We start from the raw sequence: 22741 nt of genomic DNA, 5'->3' as shown, positions 1-22741 counted from the left end.
AACCCAGGACTCCAGTAAGACTTGATTCAACATCTTCAGTGTTGGGGACAGGGGAGGTAGAAACAGATGGATACTTGGGAAATATAATTAAGAGGACATTTTATGTATCTTAGTCCATTTGTATGGCATGCCAGTCATGATGATTTATAAAGAAATTGTGGAGACATGAAAACTTAAGGTCACATGGATTCATTGTTCCAGCAGTGCCCTGCAGTCTTAATGGAAGCTCTGCAACTTCATGGTGGAGTGACTTAATGTCCCTGCATAATCTTCCTCCTTGTACCACAACGCAATAAACTGTAGAGCGGTGCTTAAATACCTTTCATGTAAGTGGCAGTGCTATTTTTCGTGTCTTGATAAGAAGACGTCTGCAAAATAAGTGGATATTCCCTGGGGAGTACTAACACAGATATTCAGCCTCAAGTGTCATTCAAAAGTGAACAGTCACCCTTTCTGGCCCTTTGCCAGCGCCAGACAGCATGGAGCACTCAACTCCTCTCTCAGCATGACATACCTCTCCCAGAAAGAGACAAGAGACCTGGCGGTTAGTTTTGTCAGTGAGCTGTGAATCTGCCAAACTCTATGCCCTCTTGGACCTCAGCTCCCTCGTTTGTCCACGCAACGGACAATGTGCAATGTCCCTTTCAGCAAAGGGGGATCGCTGTCCTCCGTGTGCCCCGACTCACAGCCGCCCCCTGTGTCACTCCCTGGTTCTTCCGCTGCCCCGCGCCCGCTCTAGGCACCAAAGCCTATACACTGAGCCCGCCTGGCGCTAACTAATGTTTAACTCGGACCGAAACTTGGCGGCGAGCACAGGGTGACTGCGTACAGAGCAGCGGCGCAGGACGTCCGTCTCCGCGCGGTAATTTGTGCTTGCGCTCAAGTCTCAGAGCTCAGTTCAGAGGAGCCGCCCGACCATGAAGGTGAGTGCACCCCGCCTCGCACCTCCCGGCCCCCGGCTTGGGTTGTGGGTGTCCTTTCACCAACCTCTCCCCAAACTGCCCCAGATTTCCTGGAGGCAATCTGGAGCTGCCATTAGGCGGAAGACACCCTGCCACCCTAACAGGCGAAGGGACGTCCCGTCCTGCACTTGCTTCTCCCTTAGATCTGTGGAGTGTCCTACTGAGATCCAGGCACTGAGCCTTGGAGGTCGCGGATAATCACCCATGGAATGCAGCGGCACCCTCACTTGGCTTCAGACGAGTGGGTGGGAGGAGGGAAGCCAACAAGATCACAAGATCACGCTCCGGGCCAAAATTCAAGGGTTCCTGCCTAAGTGAACCCCAAACCCTCCCAGTCTACTCTTGCACCTGCAAACCTCTCTGCCTCTGAAGGGGCCTAGATCCCAATCCTCTTCCCAGAGGAGGAACAAAGGCTTCTCTCTAATTGTTTGCAATCTGGCCTGCTTGCAGACACCGTGGAAGGTTCTCCTGGGACTGCTTGGTGTAGCTGCGCTTGTCACGGTCATCACTGTGCCACTAGTTCTGCTGAACAAAGGTAGAAAACCTTGCAACATGTTACAAAGATAAGAGTGGTTGGAGATGGGGTCAGGTGACATGTGATCATGCAAAGTGGGTTTTGTTTATTGGGGGCCTGGACCAGTGAACCGGTTACAGACAGACTCCATGCCTTTGCTGCTTCTGGGGTCTCTAGAGTTTAGGTTGCAAGCCTTGAGGCTTCCTCGTTTTGTTGTGTAAAGCAAACACACACTTCCTGAAACTGAGAGAGAGGCGCGGTTTCTTTTCATTAAATGTAACTGCAAAAATCTTAACCTCAAATTGTTTGTAGAAGGCTGTGGTTGTCCATCTTCCAAAGTATCCTTCGAAGATCCTAAACACAGCAATGAGAATTTCTTAAGTGGAGTGGGAAATAAGAAAACAAGCCCCATGGTATAATTTGGAAAAAAAAAAAAAAAAAAGAAAGAAATCCAGAGACTTTTTTTTTCCTTCAGGTATGATGAGAATTCGTCAGTTGTAAGATTCAGTTGTAGAGAAGCAATTATTTTACCATTTTAGGAACACTGCAGCAGTAAATTGCCACTGAGCATAATGTAGTGACCTGAAATCGGTCAGCTTATAGAGGGTTATTTCCTTGAAAGTCATCCTCATGCGTTTTCAACTTGCCAGAACCTTCCAGTTTAGCCTCAGCTTTTGGTGCAAAACAGATAATGGGGTGCCACTACTGAATGCAAATGAGTGAGAATAGCTAATGAGGGTCTCCTCTGGCTCTTCTCCTGTGGACCACTCTGAATTACTTACTCACTGCACATTGTGCACACGCTGAACCAGCCTCTCTGGGTGGAAATGGAGTCAAATGGCCTTAGTCAGATTTCAAGACAACAATTGAAAGTTAGTATGTAGCACTATCAAAAACATTCCATTTTATGATGGAACAAAGGTATCAAAGATTAATAATTGAACCTGCTGCTGATAATATTGAATTAAGATATCAGTAGTTAGGGTTGGGGATTTAGCTCAGTGGTAGAGCGTTTGCCTAGCAAATGCAAGGCCCTGAGTTCGATCCTCAGCTTAAAAAAAAAAAAAAAAAGGTATCAGTAGTTACTACTGTTTTAGGCAATGGAGTTGTCATTCCAGAACTAAGGGGGACCCAAAGTTCAAGGCCTGCCTGGAAGACATGAGACCCTATCTTGAAGTAAATAAAAACATTTTAAAAATTAAATAACATTCAAAAATCCATGTGAGGAAAAGATGAGCCATATCTAGAATCAAACAATCTCAAAGTAGCCTAGATAGCCGATTTTTCTTCACAAAACAACAAAGGCATCACAGCATCCCAGGAAAAACTGTAACCATAGAACTTCCTCAAGGGAAACTAGTGGGATACGGCCTATGGATAAGCCCACTTGAGATGGACAATAATCTTGGGGCCCAAGTCATGAATTTGCTTTCCTCCAAAGAGCTTGTTCAAATTATCACTAACTGTGAGACTTCTACTTTACTGGATAAAGTATGCAGACTCTGGAGGGCCTGTTTTACCCTTTCAATGAACAACATCCACTCTCTTTTCTAAACAAAATATTAAGGATGTTCCTCTTCGGAGGGTTTCCTGAGAGACTCATGTGTTCCCCTTCACTGACTCTTAGGAGTTAAGCTAGGGAGGCCTGAGCACATTGCCCTAAGAACCGGAAGGAGCTCTCTTAGGGAATCGGGAAAAGTTTGAAGATTTAGAAAACGTGCATGACTTGTGTGACAACACACACAATGATCTTTTTCTGTGCTCTGGGATTCTACAGGTCTGAGGGCCAGAGAAGCAGAGGGTAGCAGGAGCAATAAGTGAGCTTTAATCCCCAGGTGACATAATGCTATGGGAAATTATGTATATTTAGATGTGTATATGTTATGTTATGTGTGAGTGTTTGCCTGCTCTAGGTATCACTTGGATACCTGGTGTCCGTGGAAGTCAGAAGAAGGTAGTGATTTCCTGGAATGGAGTAACAGATGCTTGTGAGCCACCATGTAGGTGCTGGGAATTAAACCCCCATCCTCTCCAAGCACTCCCACCCCCTCCTGAGCCATCTCTCCAGTCCCCCCTCCCCCTTTAATATATGGGGGAATTTCGAGCATGCCTGGATCCTGGACTTGAGAGTGGAAGACAGGTGGACTGGAATGGAAATTAAAGAATGTGGCTCCAAACAAGGTGCAGTTCACAATTTGGAAGGTGGAAATGGCTATACTTTTGTGACTGGTTAACCTCAAGAAAGTGTGGGGGAGGGTAGCAGAGAATGCCTCCTGGGGACCTGGTAGAAACCTGGTTTCCTGGTAGATTGTTTACACTTACATTGTTCTTTCTTTTTACTTCTGAATCCTCCTGTGTGTTTAGATAGAAAATGAAAGTCATCGTGTTTCATCTCTTACCTTATCTGAAGGGGCAGAGGTGACAACCCAGGCGTGTAGCATTTCCACTAGGTCAGCAATACCTTTCCCGGGCTGTGCCACACAGTAAGGGATTCTTACACAAACCCAGTTTCATTCTGATGAGATGATGAGACACCTGCCCGCCCCACCCCATGCCCAAGGTTTAACATCACGTCACCTCCTCCGGCAAGGACAAAGCAGGAGGGGAGAAGTGTGGAGGGAGAGAGAATGGACAATTGAAGGAGGGAGAAAGAAAAGAGAGGAAGGAGACGTCACTGAAGACAGAAGAGACCCAGATTATATGCAAAGCAAAGAATTAAACAGCCGAATGCATAGCGGAAGAGCAAACCCAAGTGCTTCCCCAGAGAGGCTAGTTTAAGACAAGGTCAAGGGTTTCCTTATGAAATGCTGACGTCAACAAAACCAGATTGTACTAAACACATGGAAAGGGTGGGGCAGGGGCGACTTCAGAGTATTGTCTTTTTATTTGTAAAGATAAAAAGCTTCCTGAAGTCGGAAGTTAGCTGAAGTCGGAAGTTCCTTCTCTAGGGAAAAATAAAGCTTCACTGCTTGGTGTATGTGTAGTGGATGTAAAGCTTCTCTTTAAACTTCCACTTACCTAGTTAGAGACATGTTACATTGTGTTTCCCAGAGAATCAGCAATGAAACTATCAACACATGCTACCTGTCAGAGTAGCAAGCAGCCAAGTGGAAATGAAGCTTTCTCATTCAAAATTTGCGACTACTTCACTTTATAGTGTGATATTTGAAACATTTAGTTGTCAAATAGTTTTATTATTCAGTTTAATTATGGAATAGAAATATCTCTCTCTCTCTCTCTCTCTCTCTCTCTCTCTCTCTCTTATCTTTTCTCTGCTCCACAGTAAATTTCCTTAATACCTTCTTTTAATTCATAAGAAACTAGACTTCTCATCCACCCCCAGGGCTAAAAGAAAACCCAAATATGAGGAGAAAGGAACCACCAGGGAGAGAAAAGATCACGTCTATAAAGTTTCCTGAGAGAATCCAAGATCCATTCCCAGTTGAAATAACAGAAATGAGCTTGAAAGGAAGCTTTGTGTATGCCAGAGGACAATCTCTCCATGCCCTGCTCTATAAAAGCTCAGTGGACCGCTGTCAGCCTTCCTGAGTGTTCCTGTCATCCTGGTTGGTCTTTTTCAGGCCAGCGATTTGGACTTTGGTTTCCCTAGCTATAGCATGAGCCTTAACTTTCTTTGCCTTGGAATCCTTTCCTCTCCTCTCCAGAGAGATCAGAGGCAAGGAAAGACAAGATTTTTGGCCTGGCTAATGCGCAAAGAATCACAGCCTAAAGCAACTGACCAGAGCTGGCACGGGGTGCTTTTCATATTAAGTTCTGAAGCCCAAGGGGAAGGTGGCTAGAAATTAGCAGAAGCAGTTTACTTTGTGGGAGAGAAGGTGTGCATGTGTGAAATTGTGAAATGTTAGTGTGTGCCTCATATTGGGCTGAGGGTCTCCATGTATTTCTCTTTTAATCCTTAAGAGAATTCTTAGAGAGAAAGTAGTACTATTAGCAATTCATTTGAAAGAAAAAAAAAGTTACTTCTTCATGAAGAAGGAATTTCTCCAAAGCCTGAGGCAACAGGCATTATCTCCTAGATTATGAGTGAGGAATTGGTGTGAATCACCTTGGGATTCTGGTTTAGGGTCTTTCCTGAGGTTGTCACCTGAAAGGTTAACTGAATTAACATCCTATTCAAGATCACTCACCTGGTGCTTAGCTAGAGACCTAAGTCTCCCTGATGTGAGCCTCTTAAGTCAGCAGGACAGATAGACGCAGTTCTCTTGAAGGAATCGCAAGAAGGGCTAAGCAGGAAGGCCTTGTGCCTGTCATAACTTCGTCTCAGAAGTGGCCATCTCAGCATCATTGTGGTGTTTGGTATTAGCAATACAGAACAACCCTGATACAACCGGGGGTGGGGTGGGGCTAACAAACACCAGAAGGTGCATATCACTGGAACATCTTGGAGGATGGATGCCAAAGAAATTAAGAAATTCTCTCAGTGTTCTGTAGAGATATGTCATACATAGACCATGTATGTGCCTCTAGCTGATACTTGATATTATCAAACCCAGCTGTCATTTTGTTAGCTTGAGATCAAGCATAAAATCAGCTGGGTCTTATAAACATAATTGTTACAGCTTCTAATTTACACGGCTATAACATAATGTCTCTACTGTTAATCTCTATGTTTTAAATGTTTTGACTAAAAGCCTGTTTCAGAGGCCTCTATTCCTATAGAAAGCTATATGCAGTCAACAACTTAAAGAATTAACATTCCAGGCTTTCCCACCCAATAACCCTATATGATGTTTAGGGGATTAAATTAAGGGCCTCATGAGTGCTGGGCACATGCTCTAACCCCTGGGATACCCTAGGCCAGCATCTGTGTTTTTGAATGGTCTTATTGACAGTGGGAGTGGGGGTGAGCCAAGAGACACAGCTCCATGATACCACCTGCAAAAACAGGAGAAGTTCCTTTCAGAGACCTGCACTCATTTAGGTGAAGCTGGGATCCTTGACTTCCCAAAAATAATTTCAGGACATGCCAGTATGAGAAAGAGTTGGAGTGCATTAAAAAAATCTATTTTTTACATAGAAAGTTAATTGAAAGAAGCATCCAGAGAAAGAATAGTATACACCTAAGCGAGTTGAGCTTATGTGTTTTTATAATAGCCTTATGGAAGATCTTGGTGCCGTCTGACGTTACATCTCAAAGGGTTGCTAAAGAACTTGATGAGATCATAGGGTCGTTACAGGGTGCACTGGACAGGATTATAGCTGATAAGATAAGACCTAGTACACAAGATTGCTCAGGGAGTTAACATGTTTATAGGTTTGTTTGTAAAACATCCAGAAAATTGTGAGTTTACATCTAGGACAAGAGATAAGACCATTTTGAAAGGCACATATTCTTAGGGCTTAAACATGGTTAGTGGCTATTTAAAAATTGTTATTTGAAAAGATCTCTTTATAAAATGAATATCTCTATATAGACAACCTTTACAGTAAGTTTTGTTAATTGTATTCCTGACTCTCACTCTCAACTGGTGAGTCTCAAGCAGACTCCACTCTGTGTGTGTGTGTGTTGGGGGGGGTGCTTTTCCTTCTTGTGTCTCCTTAATTGTCCCTGTTTTTCAGTCCTGCTTCATTAAGTAGTATTCCATTAAATAGTAATAGTAATAACAACTCCTTCTGATTTATCACCAACACTATATTACACTTGCTCTGTTTCCAATACAAGTTATATTATTCCATCTAATCTTCAGATTAGTCAATTTCAGAGAGAGAGATTCATATCTTATCTTTTAAAACTTAAAGACAGTGGAATACAGAAAGCTTAGGGCTTGCAGGTAAGTACTAGGTATTGGGAATCCAAATCTTCTGTCTTTTAGTCTCCCCTGAGCTGCCAGTTCTCATAAATAATTGATTTGAAGAAATGCTCTGATGGCCAGTTTTTCAGAGTTAAAGTTTAATCATTGCTTTATGACTAAACCCTAATCCTTTCATTGATGTATAACAGTATCTTGTAAATATTTCCACCTCTAGTCCTCACAGCTCCATTGCGACCTCAGCAAGAAGGTGGCCTCTCAATTTGAAAATAACCTGAATACACAAACTTAGCACTTCTGAGCTGTTTATTAGTTTCCAAGAATAGGGTTTTCAGTTTTGTGTTGTACTTCCAAAGTATAGTTTCATAGGATGCTTTTTCTATCGCTTATAGACCCTTCTCTCTCCTTGAGGATGTACACATTTCTTCAGTGTTTGATTCACTGTGTGAACAAAACAGATCCATGAGCTTACATTATATAATTTACCCACCTTAAGTCTGCAAAGAAGCAACTTAAGTCAGAGCCAAAACCTGTAGTGATCTTGTTCTTAGCTTTCTGAGAGCCATGTGGCTCAGATTGTATAAATGGAGAAAATGGAATAGTGAGAACCACAATGCATGCCTTCCTCGACTTCACAGTCCCTAATCTGAGTTGGCTGGCCTCTATTCATACCCACCTACTTAAGTTCAGTACTACAAATCTCATGGGTGAATCTTACTTTTTGATACTTATTTATTCTTTTACTCCATGAAATGTAATTACTTCAAGTGTGAGACTTGTGAGACTTAGCACCTCTTCAGGGCTAACGTCCTAGAGTAACTATGGTAGTATTTGTTAACCCAACAACACTTATTTTTATATTAAGGGTTTCTCAAGAAATGTGCATAAGGACCAGTGGCCTTTATAGTCCACTGCAGGGGCATTACAGGCAAGTGCAGAAATCACTTCAGATGGTAGCAAATAACTGTGACAAAAGAAAATAAAACAGGATGGGGAGATGATATATACAGAAGGGTATTTCTCTTTTAGTCTAAGTATGATTTTGAGCCACTAGAGGGTCTAAATACAAGTATAGCATGATATTAGTTACACTGAAAATATATATCTCTGATTCCTGGGTGCACAACGTTTTGGGGCAGGGGCTGGTTTGTACCCATGGGAAGGGAGATGTTGGTGTCCTGGAGATGAAGTAAGTTTGTTTTAGTGAGCTGTATTTCAGAGGTAAGGCAGCATAGGAATGTGAGGAATGAGGGAGGAGACCAGAGGATTCCTAGAGCCACCAGCTGAGTAGCCCAAGCAGAGAACTTTCATGAACTAATCTGCAAAACTGCCTCTGGCCAATTCTCCTCCCAAGGCCAAGGCTCAGAGCCTTCTAGCCTAGCTCCGCAGTTTTCCTGTTCAGCAGATCTCCTTGGAGCATGTTGTAAATGGTGGCACTCTGTCAGGAGGGATGTAAAGACGATAGCTCTGCCCTTTGTCCTCAAATGGTTCAGAATATTAAAGGAAACCTGAATATTAACTGTAATAAGAGACCCGAGAGCTCTTTTAGTAAATGATCAAAGTGCTAGGGAGCGTTCAAAAGCAAGTGTCAAGCACTGTCCAGGAAAGCGCCTATGGAAACTAGCCAAGCACGAAAGAAAGATTAATGATTCCTGGGCCTGAATATAATTCTTCCATTCCCCCAGTCTTCAAGCTGACTCTAAGCATGCAAGTCACACTTATATGTTCAGTTCCCAGCAATTTACATTCCCAGGATGCGGTATGAAGATTATATTAAATGGGATATTTTTGTCTGTAGGAAACCAGAACCTGACCAGTTGTTTAAAATGCAGAGTCTCATCATTGTGTTATTATCAGCATTTTGCTTAGCTGGAAGCCTAGAAAAAAGGCAGTGTTTTAGTTTGTTAGCATCACTACAAGAGAACATCCTCAAGGCCGGAGATCTTTTCGCCTTTCAACTGTCGCCCTCACATTATTTGGCAGTCTTCCTCAAGCATGTCTTCTACGGGACCTCTCGTGTGCCTTTTGTTCCGGCTGAGCACAGCTGTACTATAGCTGATGCTGTGCCTTGCTGCATCACCTGCTCACAGGGCTCCTTCAGGGAAGGAGGGGTGCTGTTCCTCCTCAGTGGCCTATTGCTCCAATGGGGGAACCTATTTCTAGAAATCCCCTGACCTGAGGCAGACTTTCTTCAACATTGGCTAAAATGTTGTCCCTTCTCTACTTTTATGCTAATTATCAGCAAGGAAAACAGATCACCATGACTGGACTAGACTGATAAATGTCAGCCTTTCTAGGACTGAAGAGGAACTTTCTTTAGTGCGGGGAAGAGGGACCATTTTAGTTGAATTGAGAATTCTGAAAGACAGAAGAGAGATGGGCTATGAGGTTGCCATCCATCTTGCTATTGCTCTCTGTTTTTTGCATTAGGAAGATGTAAGTTCCCAGCAAAAAGACATCAAGCATCAAGCTAGCTCTGTTCTCCAGAGAACTAGAACTTGTAACTCTCATTTGCTTTCCTAATTACCTGAGTTTATTGTAAGACTGTATTTTGATGTTCCCTTTTCCCAAGGACATGTTGACTCCAGCATTTATCTTATTTTGGCCTCCAAAGTAATTATAAGCAGGAAAGAACTACAATATTTAAGATACAAATTTGAGGCAATAGAGGAAGTCAGAAACATTTAAAGAAAATTACTAGCCAGTTTCTCAAAAGAGTACATAAAAACTATCACATTTTATCCAAATTGCAGCTGTAAACCTTGAAAAAAAGCAGTCCATATAAAATGAGCAATTAAAATTTTCTTATTTATTTATTTATTTATTTATTTATTTATTTATTTATTGTGTATGAGTGTTTTGCCTGCATGCATATCTTTGTACCACATGCATGCTGTGCTCAAAGAAGTCAGAAGAGGGCATCAGATCCCCTGAGACTGGAGTTACAGACAGTTGAGAGCCACCATGTGGGTGCTGGGAATAGTACATGGGGCTTCTGTAAGGGCAGTGAGTCTCTTAACTGGAGAACTATCTCTCCAGCCCTAAATGAGCCAGTTTTTAAAAGACGGCAAAAATTAGACCTATAAAAATTAATTCAGGAAAAGTAAGACAAAAATAATTAATGGTCATAAAATCAAAATTAACAAATGAAAGGCAATTAGAATAACCTCAAATCCCTAAAAACTGTGACAGTTTTACATGGACAAAAAAATCTAGCTGATGTCTCAACTCCTTTAAGATTTAGTGTATGTGTGTGTGTATTGGGGGAGAGGATTAGTAGGCTTACCAACAATTCTGTCTAAATGGAAGTAGTTTGACCACACCAAAGAGAATATCCAGGACCCAAGACAGAGTGGCCCTTTAACCCGACTCATAGCTGGTCTAGTGTGTCATTGGGGAAACCGTTTCTGGAAATCCACTGATTTGCCCACTCCCTTAACAGAGGATTCTTTGTCCGACCCCTCAAGCCTCCACTGCACTTCATGCTCATTCTCAGGTTAAGACCCTGCCTGCTATTTTAATAAGAAGCCAAAACCACTTAAAGATACTGAGTTCCTACCCAGCCCATCTACGCATTCATTCAGGATACTGGACTGAGTCTCAAGTTCCTACCTAAGGCCAGACCCTGTGTTTGTGCCATGTGTCCCATCCCTTTTTCCTTATCCCAAAACAAAGATTCAACTATTCCTTTGTCTGTAGGATCATTATTCTGCTCATTTCTATTCAATCATAAACACGCCATAATCTCTCACATCCTTAAAAGATAACCTCCCCCTCCTCCTTTACTTCAAAACCCCATAGTTTTTTGTTAACACCATCTGATTAGTCACAAGGTAGGAAGTTAGAGATCGTAGGTACAGGGAGGGTTTCTGTCTCCTCTTGCTGACTTGGAAGATGAAGAATCCATGTGGGTAGGAATGTGTGCGTTCTCTAAGAGGGGAGAGCAGCCCTGACTCTGAGTTAGTAAATAAACAAAAACTCCAGCCTCACAATCCCAGTGAAATGAACCTGAGGACTATTGGTTTAAATATTAAGGCAACTCCATGTAGTTAAAAGGGAGGTTTATTTTGTGGAGTAACTTACAAGTGAAGGGATAGGTTACAGGGTCCGGGAAAGGTGTAGTGCAGTCCAGCAGTGTTCTCTGGACTACCTCCAGCATCCAGGATCCAGGAACCAAGAGAGCCAGCCCATCTGGATCTCGGGTCTTCAGGGGTCCTCTCTTGGCTCCGCCTTGTAGACATGACAGTTACCGAAGCCTCATTGGGGGTGGTATTTCCAGGTCAAAGCTGGAAAGGCTACCCACTACAGAGGACAGTGCAGTGAGCTTGGGAGCAGATTTCTCCTCAGAGCTTCCAAATTCGAACCCAGGCCAGCCAATCCTTGATTTCATGCAGAAGAGCCAGCTGTGGTCAGCTGGACTTGGTGATCTACAGAACTCAGGGTTAATATGCTGGGGACTAAGAGGTGGGATTGGTTATTAGTCCACTGAGGTTGTGGTAATTTGTTGAATAGCAAGAGAAAACAAATGCGGTGGTCATATCTCAACATAGGCAAATCATGTCCTTCTCATCTCAGAACCATTCAGTGGCTTCCCATCTCCTTAAAGTGAAGACAGATATTGCAGTGATCAGCTGGCCATCCAGTCTGAGCCCCACTCGTCTGAGCTCCCTCCTGTCCCTTGGTAGCTGGTCCTACTCGCTCCCCTTTCTCCCAAAACTATTGCCTGAGTCTGTATGATGCTCCCTTGCTCACTTTCAGATCTTGTTTCAAATGTTTCTTATCCATCGGCCTCTCAATCTCTCCTGGTAAAACCAGAAACATCCTGAAATGAACACTCCTCTTCCCTCCCTGATTGGTTTTTTCCATGGCACTTATTACCACCTAGCTTGCACCATTGCTGACTTCTTTGCTCCCAAGTCTCCTCTTTCAGAGTTCCAGCTTCCAGAGAACTAGTTTTTCATGTTTTCTTTAGTTATCTCTCTAGTGCCTGTGACATTGAATAGCATTGTATGTGAATTAGAGTTATCACAAGAAGAATACTCTTTTTTTTTTTTTTAAACACTTATTTGTGTGTGCATTAAATGCTCATGCCATAGCCTATGTATGGAAATCAGAGGACAACTTGGGGTACTCAGTTCATTCCTTACATAATATGCTCATACATACAGACTCACATCACCCTGCAGGAGATCATGTAAAATTGCTATTTGCACAGTGCTAGTTGGTTTGACAGAGAAGGGTGCATTTACTTTATTGGTATAATTATAATCTGATGTAGAAAGACACTGTAGATTGTGTGTCAAAGAATGATATAAAATGCCCTGATCAACTGGCCAAATACCTGGTGTGGAAAATAAGAATAGGAGAAGATGGGGAAGAAGAGGTACGTTTTGGCTGAGCAGTGATGGACGGAGGCATGATGAGGGATGGTGAGAGAAGAGAACTGAGGATACAGAGACAAACTGTTTACTTGTGAGGCTATCGCTGGCACACGAGAATAGGCAGATGGCTCAAAGAGGTAGCAAGGTCTGGCAAGCATTTCCTTACAAGCGATCTTCCTCATGCGCCCTTACGGACTGGGAAGAGGTAAATAGTGAAGAGAAACTGAAATGCTCAAAAGGGAAATGATGAGAGGATGACCATGCCCTTTGCAAGTCAGGAAATGAAGGCTGTGGGGTAGAGGATGGCCAGGGCTTGTCAGAGAGGATGAGTCCGCGTCCCTCTGAACTGAAAAGATGAAGCAAACAGGAGGACCAGGGCACAAAGATGAGTCCGGTAGAAAACGTGTCCCTGTGTGACCCTGATGAAGAGGAAGTTGTAGATTTTCTATCACGTAATTTTATACTCTTCAAGATGTATTATCACAGGGCATGCATTATTCAGCATTCTGCAATTTTAAGATCTAGGAATCCTAAACAAACAAACAAACAAAAAGAGCAAGAAACCTGTATTGAGGAGCCATATGTAACTACTTTTCGTAAGTTTAGAGGAAAGATGATGGAAATCATGTGGAAGAGGGAACGGCGATGGATCAGATCCTCCCAGGAGTTGCCATCCTTACCACATTCCAGAGGCTGCTCTCTGATCATGACACCTATCATGTCACCTCCAGGTCCATGGACAGGTCAACTTTCAGCTGACTGCCTATTGCAATTAGCTGCAAGCATTGAATTCACACCTACCTAAGACCTAACTAACTCATGCCCACCAGTTCACAAAATCTGCTCTCATAGCATCTGCCACATGCAGTTGCTTGCCCAGATGTTTAAAGAGGTTTAAAAGAAAGTCACAGCCACATCCCTCAGAGCCAATTCCCTGTTCAATTGTAGCTTGGATGTTTATTAGTCATGGCACTTTGGTTACAACTGTCTGTGTCTTGGTCTATTTATCTCTAACACTGGGTAAGACAAAGATGAAAAAGTAAATTAATAAAATACACAATACCTAAAACTGTCTAGCACACCAAAGGAATGCTAGAAGAGCCATAAATGTGATTCTGGATGCATTTCCAAGTGTTTTTGTTTCTTAGCAGTCCTAGGGGCTTGAAACGTAGTAACATTTACCATGTGCCCCATGGTGCTAAATTTTTTGCCTGGTAAACACTGGAAAAGGAACCATTTCTATGGGACATTTTCCAATGATTGCTTTTCCTTGGATCTTGGATTAGTAACATCTGTCCCAAAGAGCAGCTTTGTTGATTATGCTTATAAATCTTTCTGGAAAGTTCTTCAGTGAGTCAATATTAGAGTTTTCCAGCTTCCCTAAATGATGACTATTCTTCCAAATGCCAGCTGATCACTCCCAGCTTGCATGAAATGCCCTTCGTCAATATCTCTCTCCACAATTATTTTCAGATATTTGTCATCAGAGAAACTACCCCTAGGCTGAAGCCACCTGATATGATAAGTCATTTCCCCCTATACTTAAGTTTTCTCCTTCACCAATTTCTCATCACTTCAGAGTACACTGGCACACACCATCAGGCAGCTTAGCAAGGCATAGACACACTTGTTGGATTATTTTAGGCCCTTGTGGTTATGTCTTGTTTATTCCCAAGAGAATCCTGTCAAGGGGTGAGAGAGTAGTAATCATCAGAATAAAGGTTAGTTTTACCTCCAAAAGGAATAAGCAAGCCTGTGGCCCTCTGTAACATTGGCTCTGTGTGGATCCTACTGGATCTTCCCTTGTGGAGGTCAACACGGTTCATCATTCCACACCAGTGGCAGCATTGTTTCATTTTGACCCAAATACAGGGTCCATTTGCTCTCTGCAGCTCTATGGGGCCATGTTCTTTTTGTTTCCAGGTCTTCTACATCAATCTCAGTGCCTGTTAATCTAATCTTGAGAGGTGAGTGCTTTGTTTTATTGCTCACTGTTTTGAGAAATGTCAAGGTACTTATTTAACACTCCACATTGGCCATCTGCTTTTGTAAATAAAGTTTTATGGAAATACAGCACCATTCATTCATTTGCAGGTTGGCTGTAATGATTTTCAAGTTATAAAGACTAACTTGAATAGCTACAACAAAGGCCAGGCAACTTATTGACCACAAAATCCAAATTATTTCCCACTCAGTCATTCAAGAAAAACTTAAACTCCAGATCAGATATTGCAGTCCTACAGTGGCTACAGACTTTATTTCTAGGTAAGATGAAAGAGTGTCTATTAAGGTTTCATGCTAACCTAGAAGTCACACTAGGTGTTTAAGGAGAGAGATTTAGTATAAAAATTGGTTGCACAGATGCACAGAGGAGAAAGTCCAAGGAAATGCTGAGTGCAGGGAAGAACTGTGCCTATGACTTTAGAATACACACATCCTGAGCTCAAAGCACTGAGGTATGTAACAACCTAACTGTTTCCAGGGTCTTGGTGTCTTCTTTATGCTTAAAGTTGCATGTCTTTTTAGAAGAATTGGGGGGTGGGGAGGCACACATAGACTACAAATTGGCAAGGAAACCAGGCTTCCTAGAAAGACAGCAGGAAGCAGAAGAATAGTCAAGAGCCTGGTTATTGTTTGGGGCATCTTCTTACAGAGTTTAAGAGAAGGAGCTAACTACTAGGAAGTAGAGAGGATGTTTTCATATTCTGATGGACAGATTTGGGTTGCATAACCCTTTGTCTACCCAGAACATTCCTTCCTGTGCTGTTTCTGATTTTCTTTTTTCTTTTTTAAATTTTTAAAAATTTACTTCTTTTATTCATGTTACATACCAACCACAGTTCCTACTCTCTCCCCTCCTCCTGTTCCCCCCTCCCCCAACCCACCCTCATCTACTCCTTAGAAAGGTAAGGCCAAGCACTCCCCACCCCCACCCCCTGCATCAAGGCTGAGCAAGGCATCCCACCACATGGAATAAACTTCAAAGAGTCAGCTCATGCACCATGTCCTGCTGCCAGAGGTCCACAAACAGACCAGGCAACAAAACTGTCACTCACATGCAGAGGTCCTAGTTCAGTCCCATGCAGGCTTCCTAGCTGTCAATCTAGTGTCCATTTGCTCCCACAGGTTCAGGTCATCTGTCCCTGTGGGTTCCCCATCATGATCTTGAACCCTCCTTGCTTATAAATCCATCTTCCTTCTCTTCCACTGGACTCCCATAGCTCGGCCTGGTGCTTGGATGTGGGTCTCTGCATCTGCTTCCATCAGTTACTGGATGAAGGTTTTAGGATGATAGTTAGAGTATTCACCAATCTGATTACCTGGTTAGGCCAGCTCAGGCACCCTCTCCACTATTGCTATGGGTCCTAGCTGTGATCATCCTATGGATTCCTGGGAATTTCCCTAGCATCAGGTTTCTCCCTAACCACATAATGGCTCCCCGCTTTCATTGCTCTCCCACTCCATCCCTCCCTCAACTCAACCATCCTATTCCCTCATGTTCTCATCCCCCATCCCCTCCTCTTTACTACCCCCTCCCTGTTTACCCAGAAGATTTCATTTCTTTCCCTTTCTCAAGGTTATCCATGCTTCTCTCTTAGGGTCCTTATTGTTTCCTAGCTTCTCTGGAGCTGTGGGTTGTAGTTTGATTATCCTTTGCTTTATATCTAGTATCCACTTATGAGTGAGTATGCACCATGTTTGTCTTTCTGGGTCTGGGTTACCTCATACAGGATGATCTTTTCTAGTTCCATCCATTTGCCTGCAAATTTCATGAATTATTTTTTACAGCTGAGAAATACACCATTGTGTAAATGTACCACATTTTCTTTATCCATTCTTCTATTGAGGGGAATGTAGGCTGTTTCCAGGTTCTGACTATTATGATAATATATGCTGTTATGAACATAGTTGAACAAGTGTCCTTGTGGTATGATTGAGCATTCCTTGGGTATATGCCCAAGAGTAGTATCATTAGGTCTTGAGGTAGATTGATTTCCAATTTTCTAAGAATCTGCCATACTGATTTCCAAAGTGGCTGTACAAGTTTGCACTCCCACCATCAGTGGAGGAGTGTTCCCCTTATTCTACGTCTTCAACAAATGGTGCTGGCATAACTGTATGTCAACATAAAGAAGATTACAAATAGATCCATATCTATCACCATGCATAAAACTCAAGTCCAAGTGGAGCAAAGACCTCAACATAAATCCAGCTACACTGAACCTGATAGAAGAGAAAGTGGGAGGTAGTTTTGAACACATTGACACAGGAGATCATTTCCTAAATATAATACCAGTAGCACAGACCTTGAGAGCAGTAATCAATAAATGGGACTCCTGAAACTGAGAAGCTTCTGTAAGGCAAAGGACACCATAAATAAGACAAAATGATAGCCTACAGAATGGGAAAAGATCTTCACCAACCCCACATCTGACAGAGGACAGATCTCCAAGATATATAAAGAACTCAAGAAACTAGACATCAAAATACCAAATAATCCAACTTAAAAAATGGGGTACAGATCTAAACAGAATTCTCAACAGAAGAATTTCAAATGGCTGAAAGACATTTAGGGAACTGCTCAACATCCTTAGTCATCAGGGAAATGCAAATCAAAATGACTCTGAGACATCTTACATCTGTCAGAATGGCTAAGATCAAAAACACTGACGACAGCCAATGTTTCTGATATTAATTGTTTGCACATCCAATTAGGCAAAGACATAAGATGTTAATAGCGCATTCTCTCTAAAAGATCACTCAGAGGATATAATAACTTATTTCACATGCCCCAGAGTAGTGTGAACTGGATCAACCTTTTCATCCCCATACATCTAAAGATATAACAGCATAGGAACTGTCCATGAAAAGGGAATCACTGATGGTTGTTTTGAACATAAAAGTATATTCCATTGTTTGAAGCAGGGTATGCAGGCAGCTCAGTGCAAGTGGGGGTCAGAGGTTGCTAGATGCACTTCTTAAGTAGGGAGTGTATATATCCCAAACAGAGCAAAGTCTCAGGTTTCTAAGCTGTTCTTTCCACTACATACTTCCATTATTAACATAATGAAATTTAATTTGCTGTTATTTTCTTGACGTGAATTATTAGTCTCAACATCATTGTTAGATGCTCCAGAGAACATTTTTCAGTTTCCTTTCTTTTCCCTTCTTTCTTTCTTTCTTTCTTTCTTTCTTTCTTTCTTTCTTTCTTTCTTTCTTTCTTTCTCCTGACTTTCTGTAGAATGCCTGGAACAATAATACACATCGCAGCGTAGCTGTAGAGTTCCCTAAATCTAGGTTTTGAATAAAGCATATTAGATGTGTTACCTCATCTCATCACTGAAAACTCCCCTAAGCCTCACAATGCTATTATGTCAAATTTGTGAATTAGAAACTTGAGTCTTTAAATGTCATTTTGTGTTGCTATAACAAAATACCAAAGATTGGGTGATTAGTGAAAAACAATATTGTCTTATAGTTACAGGGGATGAAAACTAGGACCACTGTACAACGTAGAATTCAGTGTCTGCCAAGGACCTTTGTGATATCTCTTCAATAGCAGAAAGGCAGGACTGAAGGACATGTTAATTCACCCCAGCTTTTTTTTTTTATAAAGTTCTGATTCTTCCATGAGAGCAGAGTACTCATGACTCAATCACTTTTCTACAAACCCTGCCTCTTATTTTTTGTCATTTTCTTCCTTTTTTTGAAAATAGATTTATTAATTATGCAATAGATCCTGATTACAGCTTCCCCTCTCTCTACCCTTTCCAGTTCCCCATCTCTCCTACCTTCCAGATATACTCCCTTTTTGTCTATGGTGGTTTGAAAGAAAATGGCCTCCAAAGGAAGTGGTACTATTAGGAGGTGTGGCCTTGTTCGAGTAGGTGTGGTCTTGTTGGAGGAAGTGTGTCACTGTGGAAGTGGGCTTTGAGTTCTCCTATATGCTCAAGCCACACCCAGTGAGACAGCATATGTCTCATTGTCTGCATATCAACATATAGCAGCTCCTTCTCCAGCACTATGCCTTCCTGCACACCTCCATGCTCCCCACAGTGATAATGAACTGAACCTTTGAAACTGTAAGCTGCCACTTCAATTAAATGTTTCCTTTGTAAGAGTTGCCATAGTCATGGTGTCTCTTCACAGCAATAGAAACCCTAACTAAGATACTGTCTTTCATTAGAAAAGAACAATCAGGCTTCTAAGAGATAACAAACAAACATGACAAAATAAAATGCAATAAAATAGAACAAAAACCGTCGCTGTGTCTTTCCTAGGGTCCCGTTTTCTAGGTAGCCTCCCTGGAGTTGTGTAGCAGTCTAGTCATCTTTGTTTTACATCTAGTACCCTCCTATGAGTGAGTAAATACCATGTTTGTCCTTCTGAGTCTGGGTTACCTCATTCAGGATGATTTTTTCTAGATGCATCCATTTGCCTGCAAACCTCATAATGTCATTGTTTTTCTCTGCTGAGTAGTACTCCATTGTGTATGCTGTGGGACCTGGACCTGTCCTTGGTGCATGAGCTGGCTGTTTGGAACCTTGGGCTTACACAGGGACACTTTGCTTGGCCTGGAGGGAGGGGACTGGACCTGCCTATACTGAATCCACCAGGTTTAAATGAATCCCCAGGGGAGTCTTGGCCCTGGAGGAGATGGGAATGGAGGGGAGGGGCTGGAGGGAAGGTAGGGGTGGGTGTGGGAGGGGGGAGGAGGGGGCAACCCATGTCTGATGTGTAAAATTAAAGCACAAATATAATAATAATAATAAAATGAACAAAAACCATCACACTGGTGCTGGACACAGCAGCCCAACTGAAGGAAAAAAGCCCCAAGAGCAGGCACAAGAATCAGAGAACCACTTGTTGACACACTAAGGAGTCCCATAAAAATATTAAGCTGAAAACTGTAATATATATGCAGAGGTCTTAGTGTAGACCCATGTAGGCCCTGTGCTTGCTACTTCATTCCCTGTGAGCTCATATGTAATTTGCTTAGTTGATTCAGAGGGTCTTGTGCTCCTGTTGTCCTACATCCCCTCTGGCTCTTACACTCTCTCTGCCTCCTCTTCTGTGGGTTTCCCTGAGCTCTGAGGGTTGGGATTTGGTGGAAACATCCCATTTAGAGCTGTGAGTTCCAAGGACTCGCTCTCCATGTAATGTCTGCAAGCCCTGTCTCTTAACACCACAACAGAGAGATCTATCGCATGATTTTTGAAGGACATTTAGACCAAAGCATTCCACCACCCTGAAATTCATGTCCTTCTCACATGCCAGGTACGTTCAGTACCCTTCTTAACTCATGAAGCTAATTCTAGCATCCATTCAAAAGTGCCAAGTGAAGAGCCTCATTTAAATCAGAAATGAATGAAACTCAAGAGATGATTCATCCTGAGGTAGGTTTTCTCCAGTTGTGGAACTGAAATCAAGCATATTACATGCTTTAAAGTACAGTGGTGGGACAGAAATGTGACAGGTGTTCCTATCTCAAAAGAGAGAAAAAGACAAGAAAGGAATATTAGGTCCCGGGTAAGCCCAAAACCTAACGAGGTCAGACCTTTGGTCTCTTGTTAAGTACAACCCACACAGCATCTCTTATTGGTTGAAATCTTGTGCCTCTGACTTCCCCAGGCTGGCATGTTGAGCTAGTTCACCCATTCTGGCCCAATTCTAGAATCTCATTGGTAGACTTCACCTTGTTGCTCTACTGAACTTTGTCCTGCTGGGGCTTTCTAGAGCAGTGCTACCAAGATAGTTCTTTGTATAAGCCCTATGGCTTTCTGAAATAACCTGAGATGAGGGGGTGACTGCTATGCCTCCAAAGATCATGCATAATGTTTATCTGTAGAGGTGATATTGCAGGGATTGCACATATGCCACCAAGGGGTGTGACCAATATCTTCCATAGTGGCCACTGAGAAACTCCTAGACATACTAGAGCCACACGTGGGACAGCAGAAGAACACTGAATCAGAATTCAGGGAGTATAGATTCAAAGCAAGTCAGAGCAGTGAGTACTGTGATCCTGTGGACATGCAAGGCTCCTATTTTGGTATGGTTCCTTGCCTTGACATGCCCACTTACATGATGAAAAAGGCAGAACCAATAACCTCCAACATGCATTTAAAATCATGCTTCAGTGTAGATGTAACCGTCTTGTTAAATAAGAAACACAGAGCCAATTGCAGAGTTAAAAGCCAAGAGGTCAGAGCAATAGATGAGAGCTAAAAACCTTACCCTTCACTGCTGCTCTGTCTTTCCTCTCCGCAAGAGAGCTACTTTCTATGTCCTGTCTTTTATATAGACTTTCTGTTCTGCCTTCTAATTGGTTGTAAACCCAGCTACATGACCTCCTCGTCACTGCATGTCTGTACAAACCTCCAGGTCTTCTATAGTTGGTATTGAGATTAAAGGTGTGTGTTGCCATGCTGGCTGTATCCTTGAACACATAGAGATCCGCCTAGCTCTGCCTCCCAAGAGCTGGGATTAAAGGCATGCACTACCACCACCCAGCTTCTGCTATTGCTTGTTCTGACCACAAGGCAACTTTATTAATATACAAATAAAATCACATTTCAGTACAAATAAAATACCACTATACCTCCAGTCTCTTTGAATAATTCTGTGGTTTGGGATCTCTGTGTTGAATATTTAACTCTGATGCAGAAGTGTTATAAATGGGGCTTATAGCAGGTAATGAGGGCTCTACTACATCAAGTGGCTTATTGTTGTGTTTGCAGAAGTAGGTTTATTATAAAAGGAAGTTACTTATACTTTTGCCCTCTCTTGCAGACTTTATTGCCATGTGGTGCTTTATGCCTTTCTAGAATTCAGTGGTGAGGTGCCTACAAGACATGAACTAATGATCTTGTACTTCCCTGTCTCCAGAACCATTAGCCAAATAAACTTCTAGTGCTCATATCTTAGTCAGTCTGTGGCATTCATCTTGAGCACCATAAAACAGACTGGAACACACAGCCACAGGCTCCCTTCCAAGTATTTAAGCTCTGTTTTCCCTTTTTATTGTCAACTGCTTCTGTAGTTCAGCTGTTATTCTTGTATTTTGCTATAGATAGTTAAGAGAACCCACAAAATACCCTGAACACCTTGCTTAGAAATTTCTTTCATCAAATAATGATGACCATAGCTCCTATATTCTACTTTTCAGAAAGCCGTAGAACATAGACACAAAGTTCCTTGCCACTCTAAGAAAGGATGGCCTTTCCTCCAGTTCCCAGAAAGATGATCCTCATTTCTAAGACTTCATCAGACTGGCCTGTGCTGCCCTTATTTTTCCCACCATTTATGTATTTGTTTGTTGGTTGGTTTTTCTTTTATATCTGGACTGAGGTTTCCCCTCCCTTCTCTTCCCCTAGTCCCTTCTTCCTCCCCTTTCTTCCCCTGCCCATCCACTCCTGCTCTGTCTCTCTTCAGAAAAGGGCAGGCAGCCTCCCATGTAGATCAGCCAGTCATGGCATATCAAGATGCAGTAAGACGAGGCACCTCCTCTTCTATTAAGACTGGAAGAGGCAATCCAGAAGGAGGGAAGGGTCCCAAAAGCAGATAACAGAGTCAGTGACAGCCCCTGCTCCCACCGTTAGGAGTCTCATAAGAAGACCAAGCTACACAACCAAAACATATATGCAGAGAGTCTAGATCAGTCCCATGCAGGCTCCCTGGCTGTCAGTTCAGTCTCTCTGAGCTCCTAGGAGCCCCAGGTTAGTTGATTCTGTCCCCCACCATTCTTAACATGATCACTTAGATTAATTTCAAAGAAGACTGAGGCTTTCTCTGAAGCTCTGTTCTTTGGAGCTCTCACTAACATTGCCCTCAGTGCTACATTCATAGCAACAGCACGAAGCACATTTTGACATGTGCTTCAAAACAATTCCAGGCTCTATCCATCACCCAGTTCCAATGTTGCTCAGCAACTTTTCACTTCTCAGGTACCAATTTCTATATTAGTCATTTTGTGCTGCTATGACAAAATATGCAAGGCTGGGTAATCACAAAGAATGGACATTTACTTCTCATAGTTCTAGAACATGGGAGAAACAGAGTCAGGGTGCTAGCCAATTCAGCATTGGGTAGGAGACTGCTTTCTCAATGACA

General features: G+C 42.5%; 1 protein-coding gene across 1 annotated transcript in view; it reads left to right on the top strand.

Moving 5' to 3' along the window:
* Positions 1–643: 643 nt before the first annotated feature.
* Dpp4 (dipeptidyl peptidase 4) overlaps positions 644–22741 on the top strand; it is a 91073-nt gene continuing 68975 nt past the window's right edge. The window contains exons 1-2 of the mRNA XM_036186301.1: positions 644–923; positions 1413–1497. Coding sequence (XP_036042194.1) covers positions 918–923; positions 1413–1497 — 91 coding nt within the window. The 5' untranslated portion in view covers positions 644–917. The remainder of the gene's footprint in view (positions 924–1412; positions 1498–22741) is intronic.

The sequence above is a fragment of the Onychomys torridus genome, chromosome 4, assembly GCF_903995425.1.
Source record: "Onychomys torridus chromosome 4, mOncTor1.1, whole genome shotgun sequence".
Lineage (NCBI taxonomy): Eukaryota > Metazoa > Chordata > Mammalia > Rodentia > Cricetidae > Onychomys > Onychomys torridus.
This window is presented reverse-complemented; position numbering and strand designations above follow the sequence as displayed.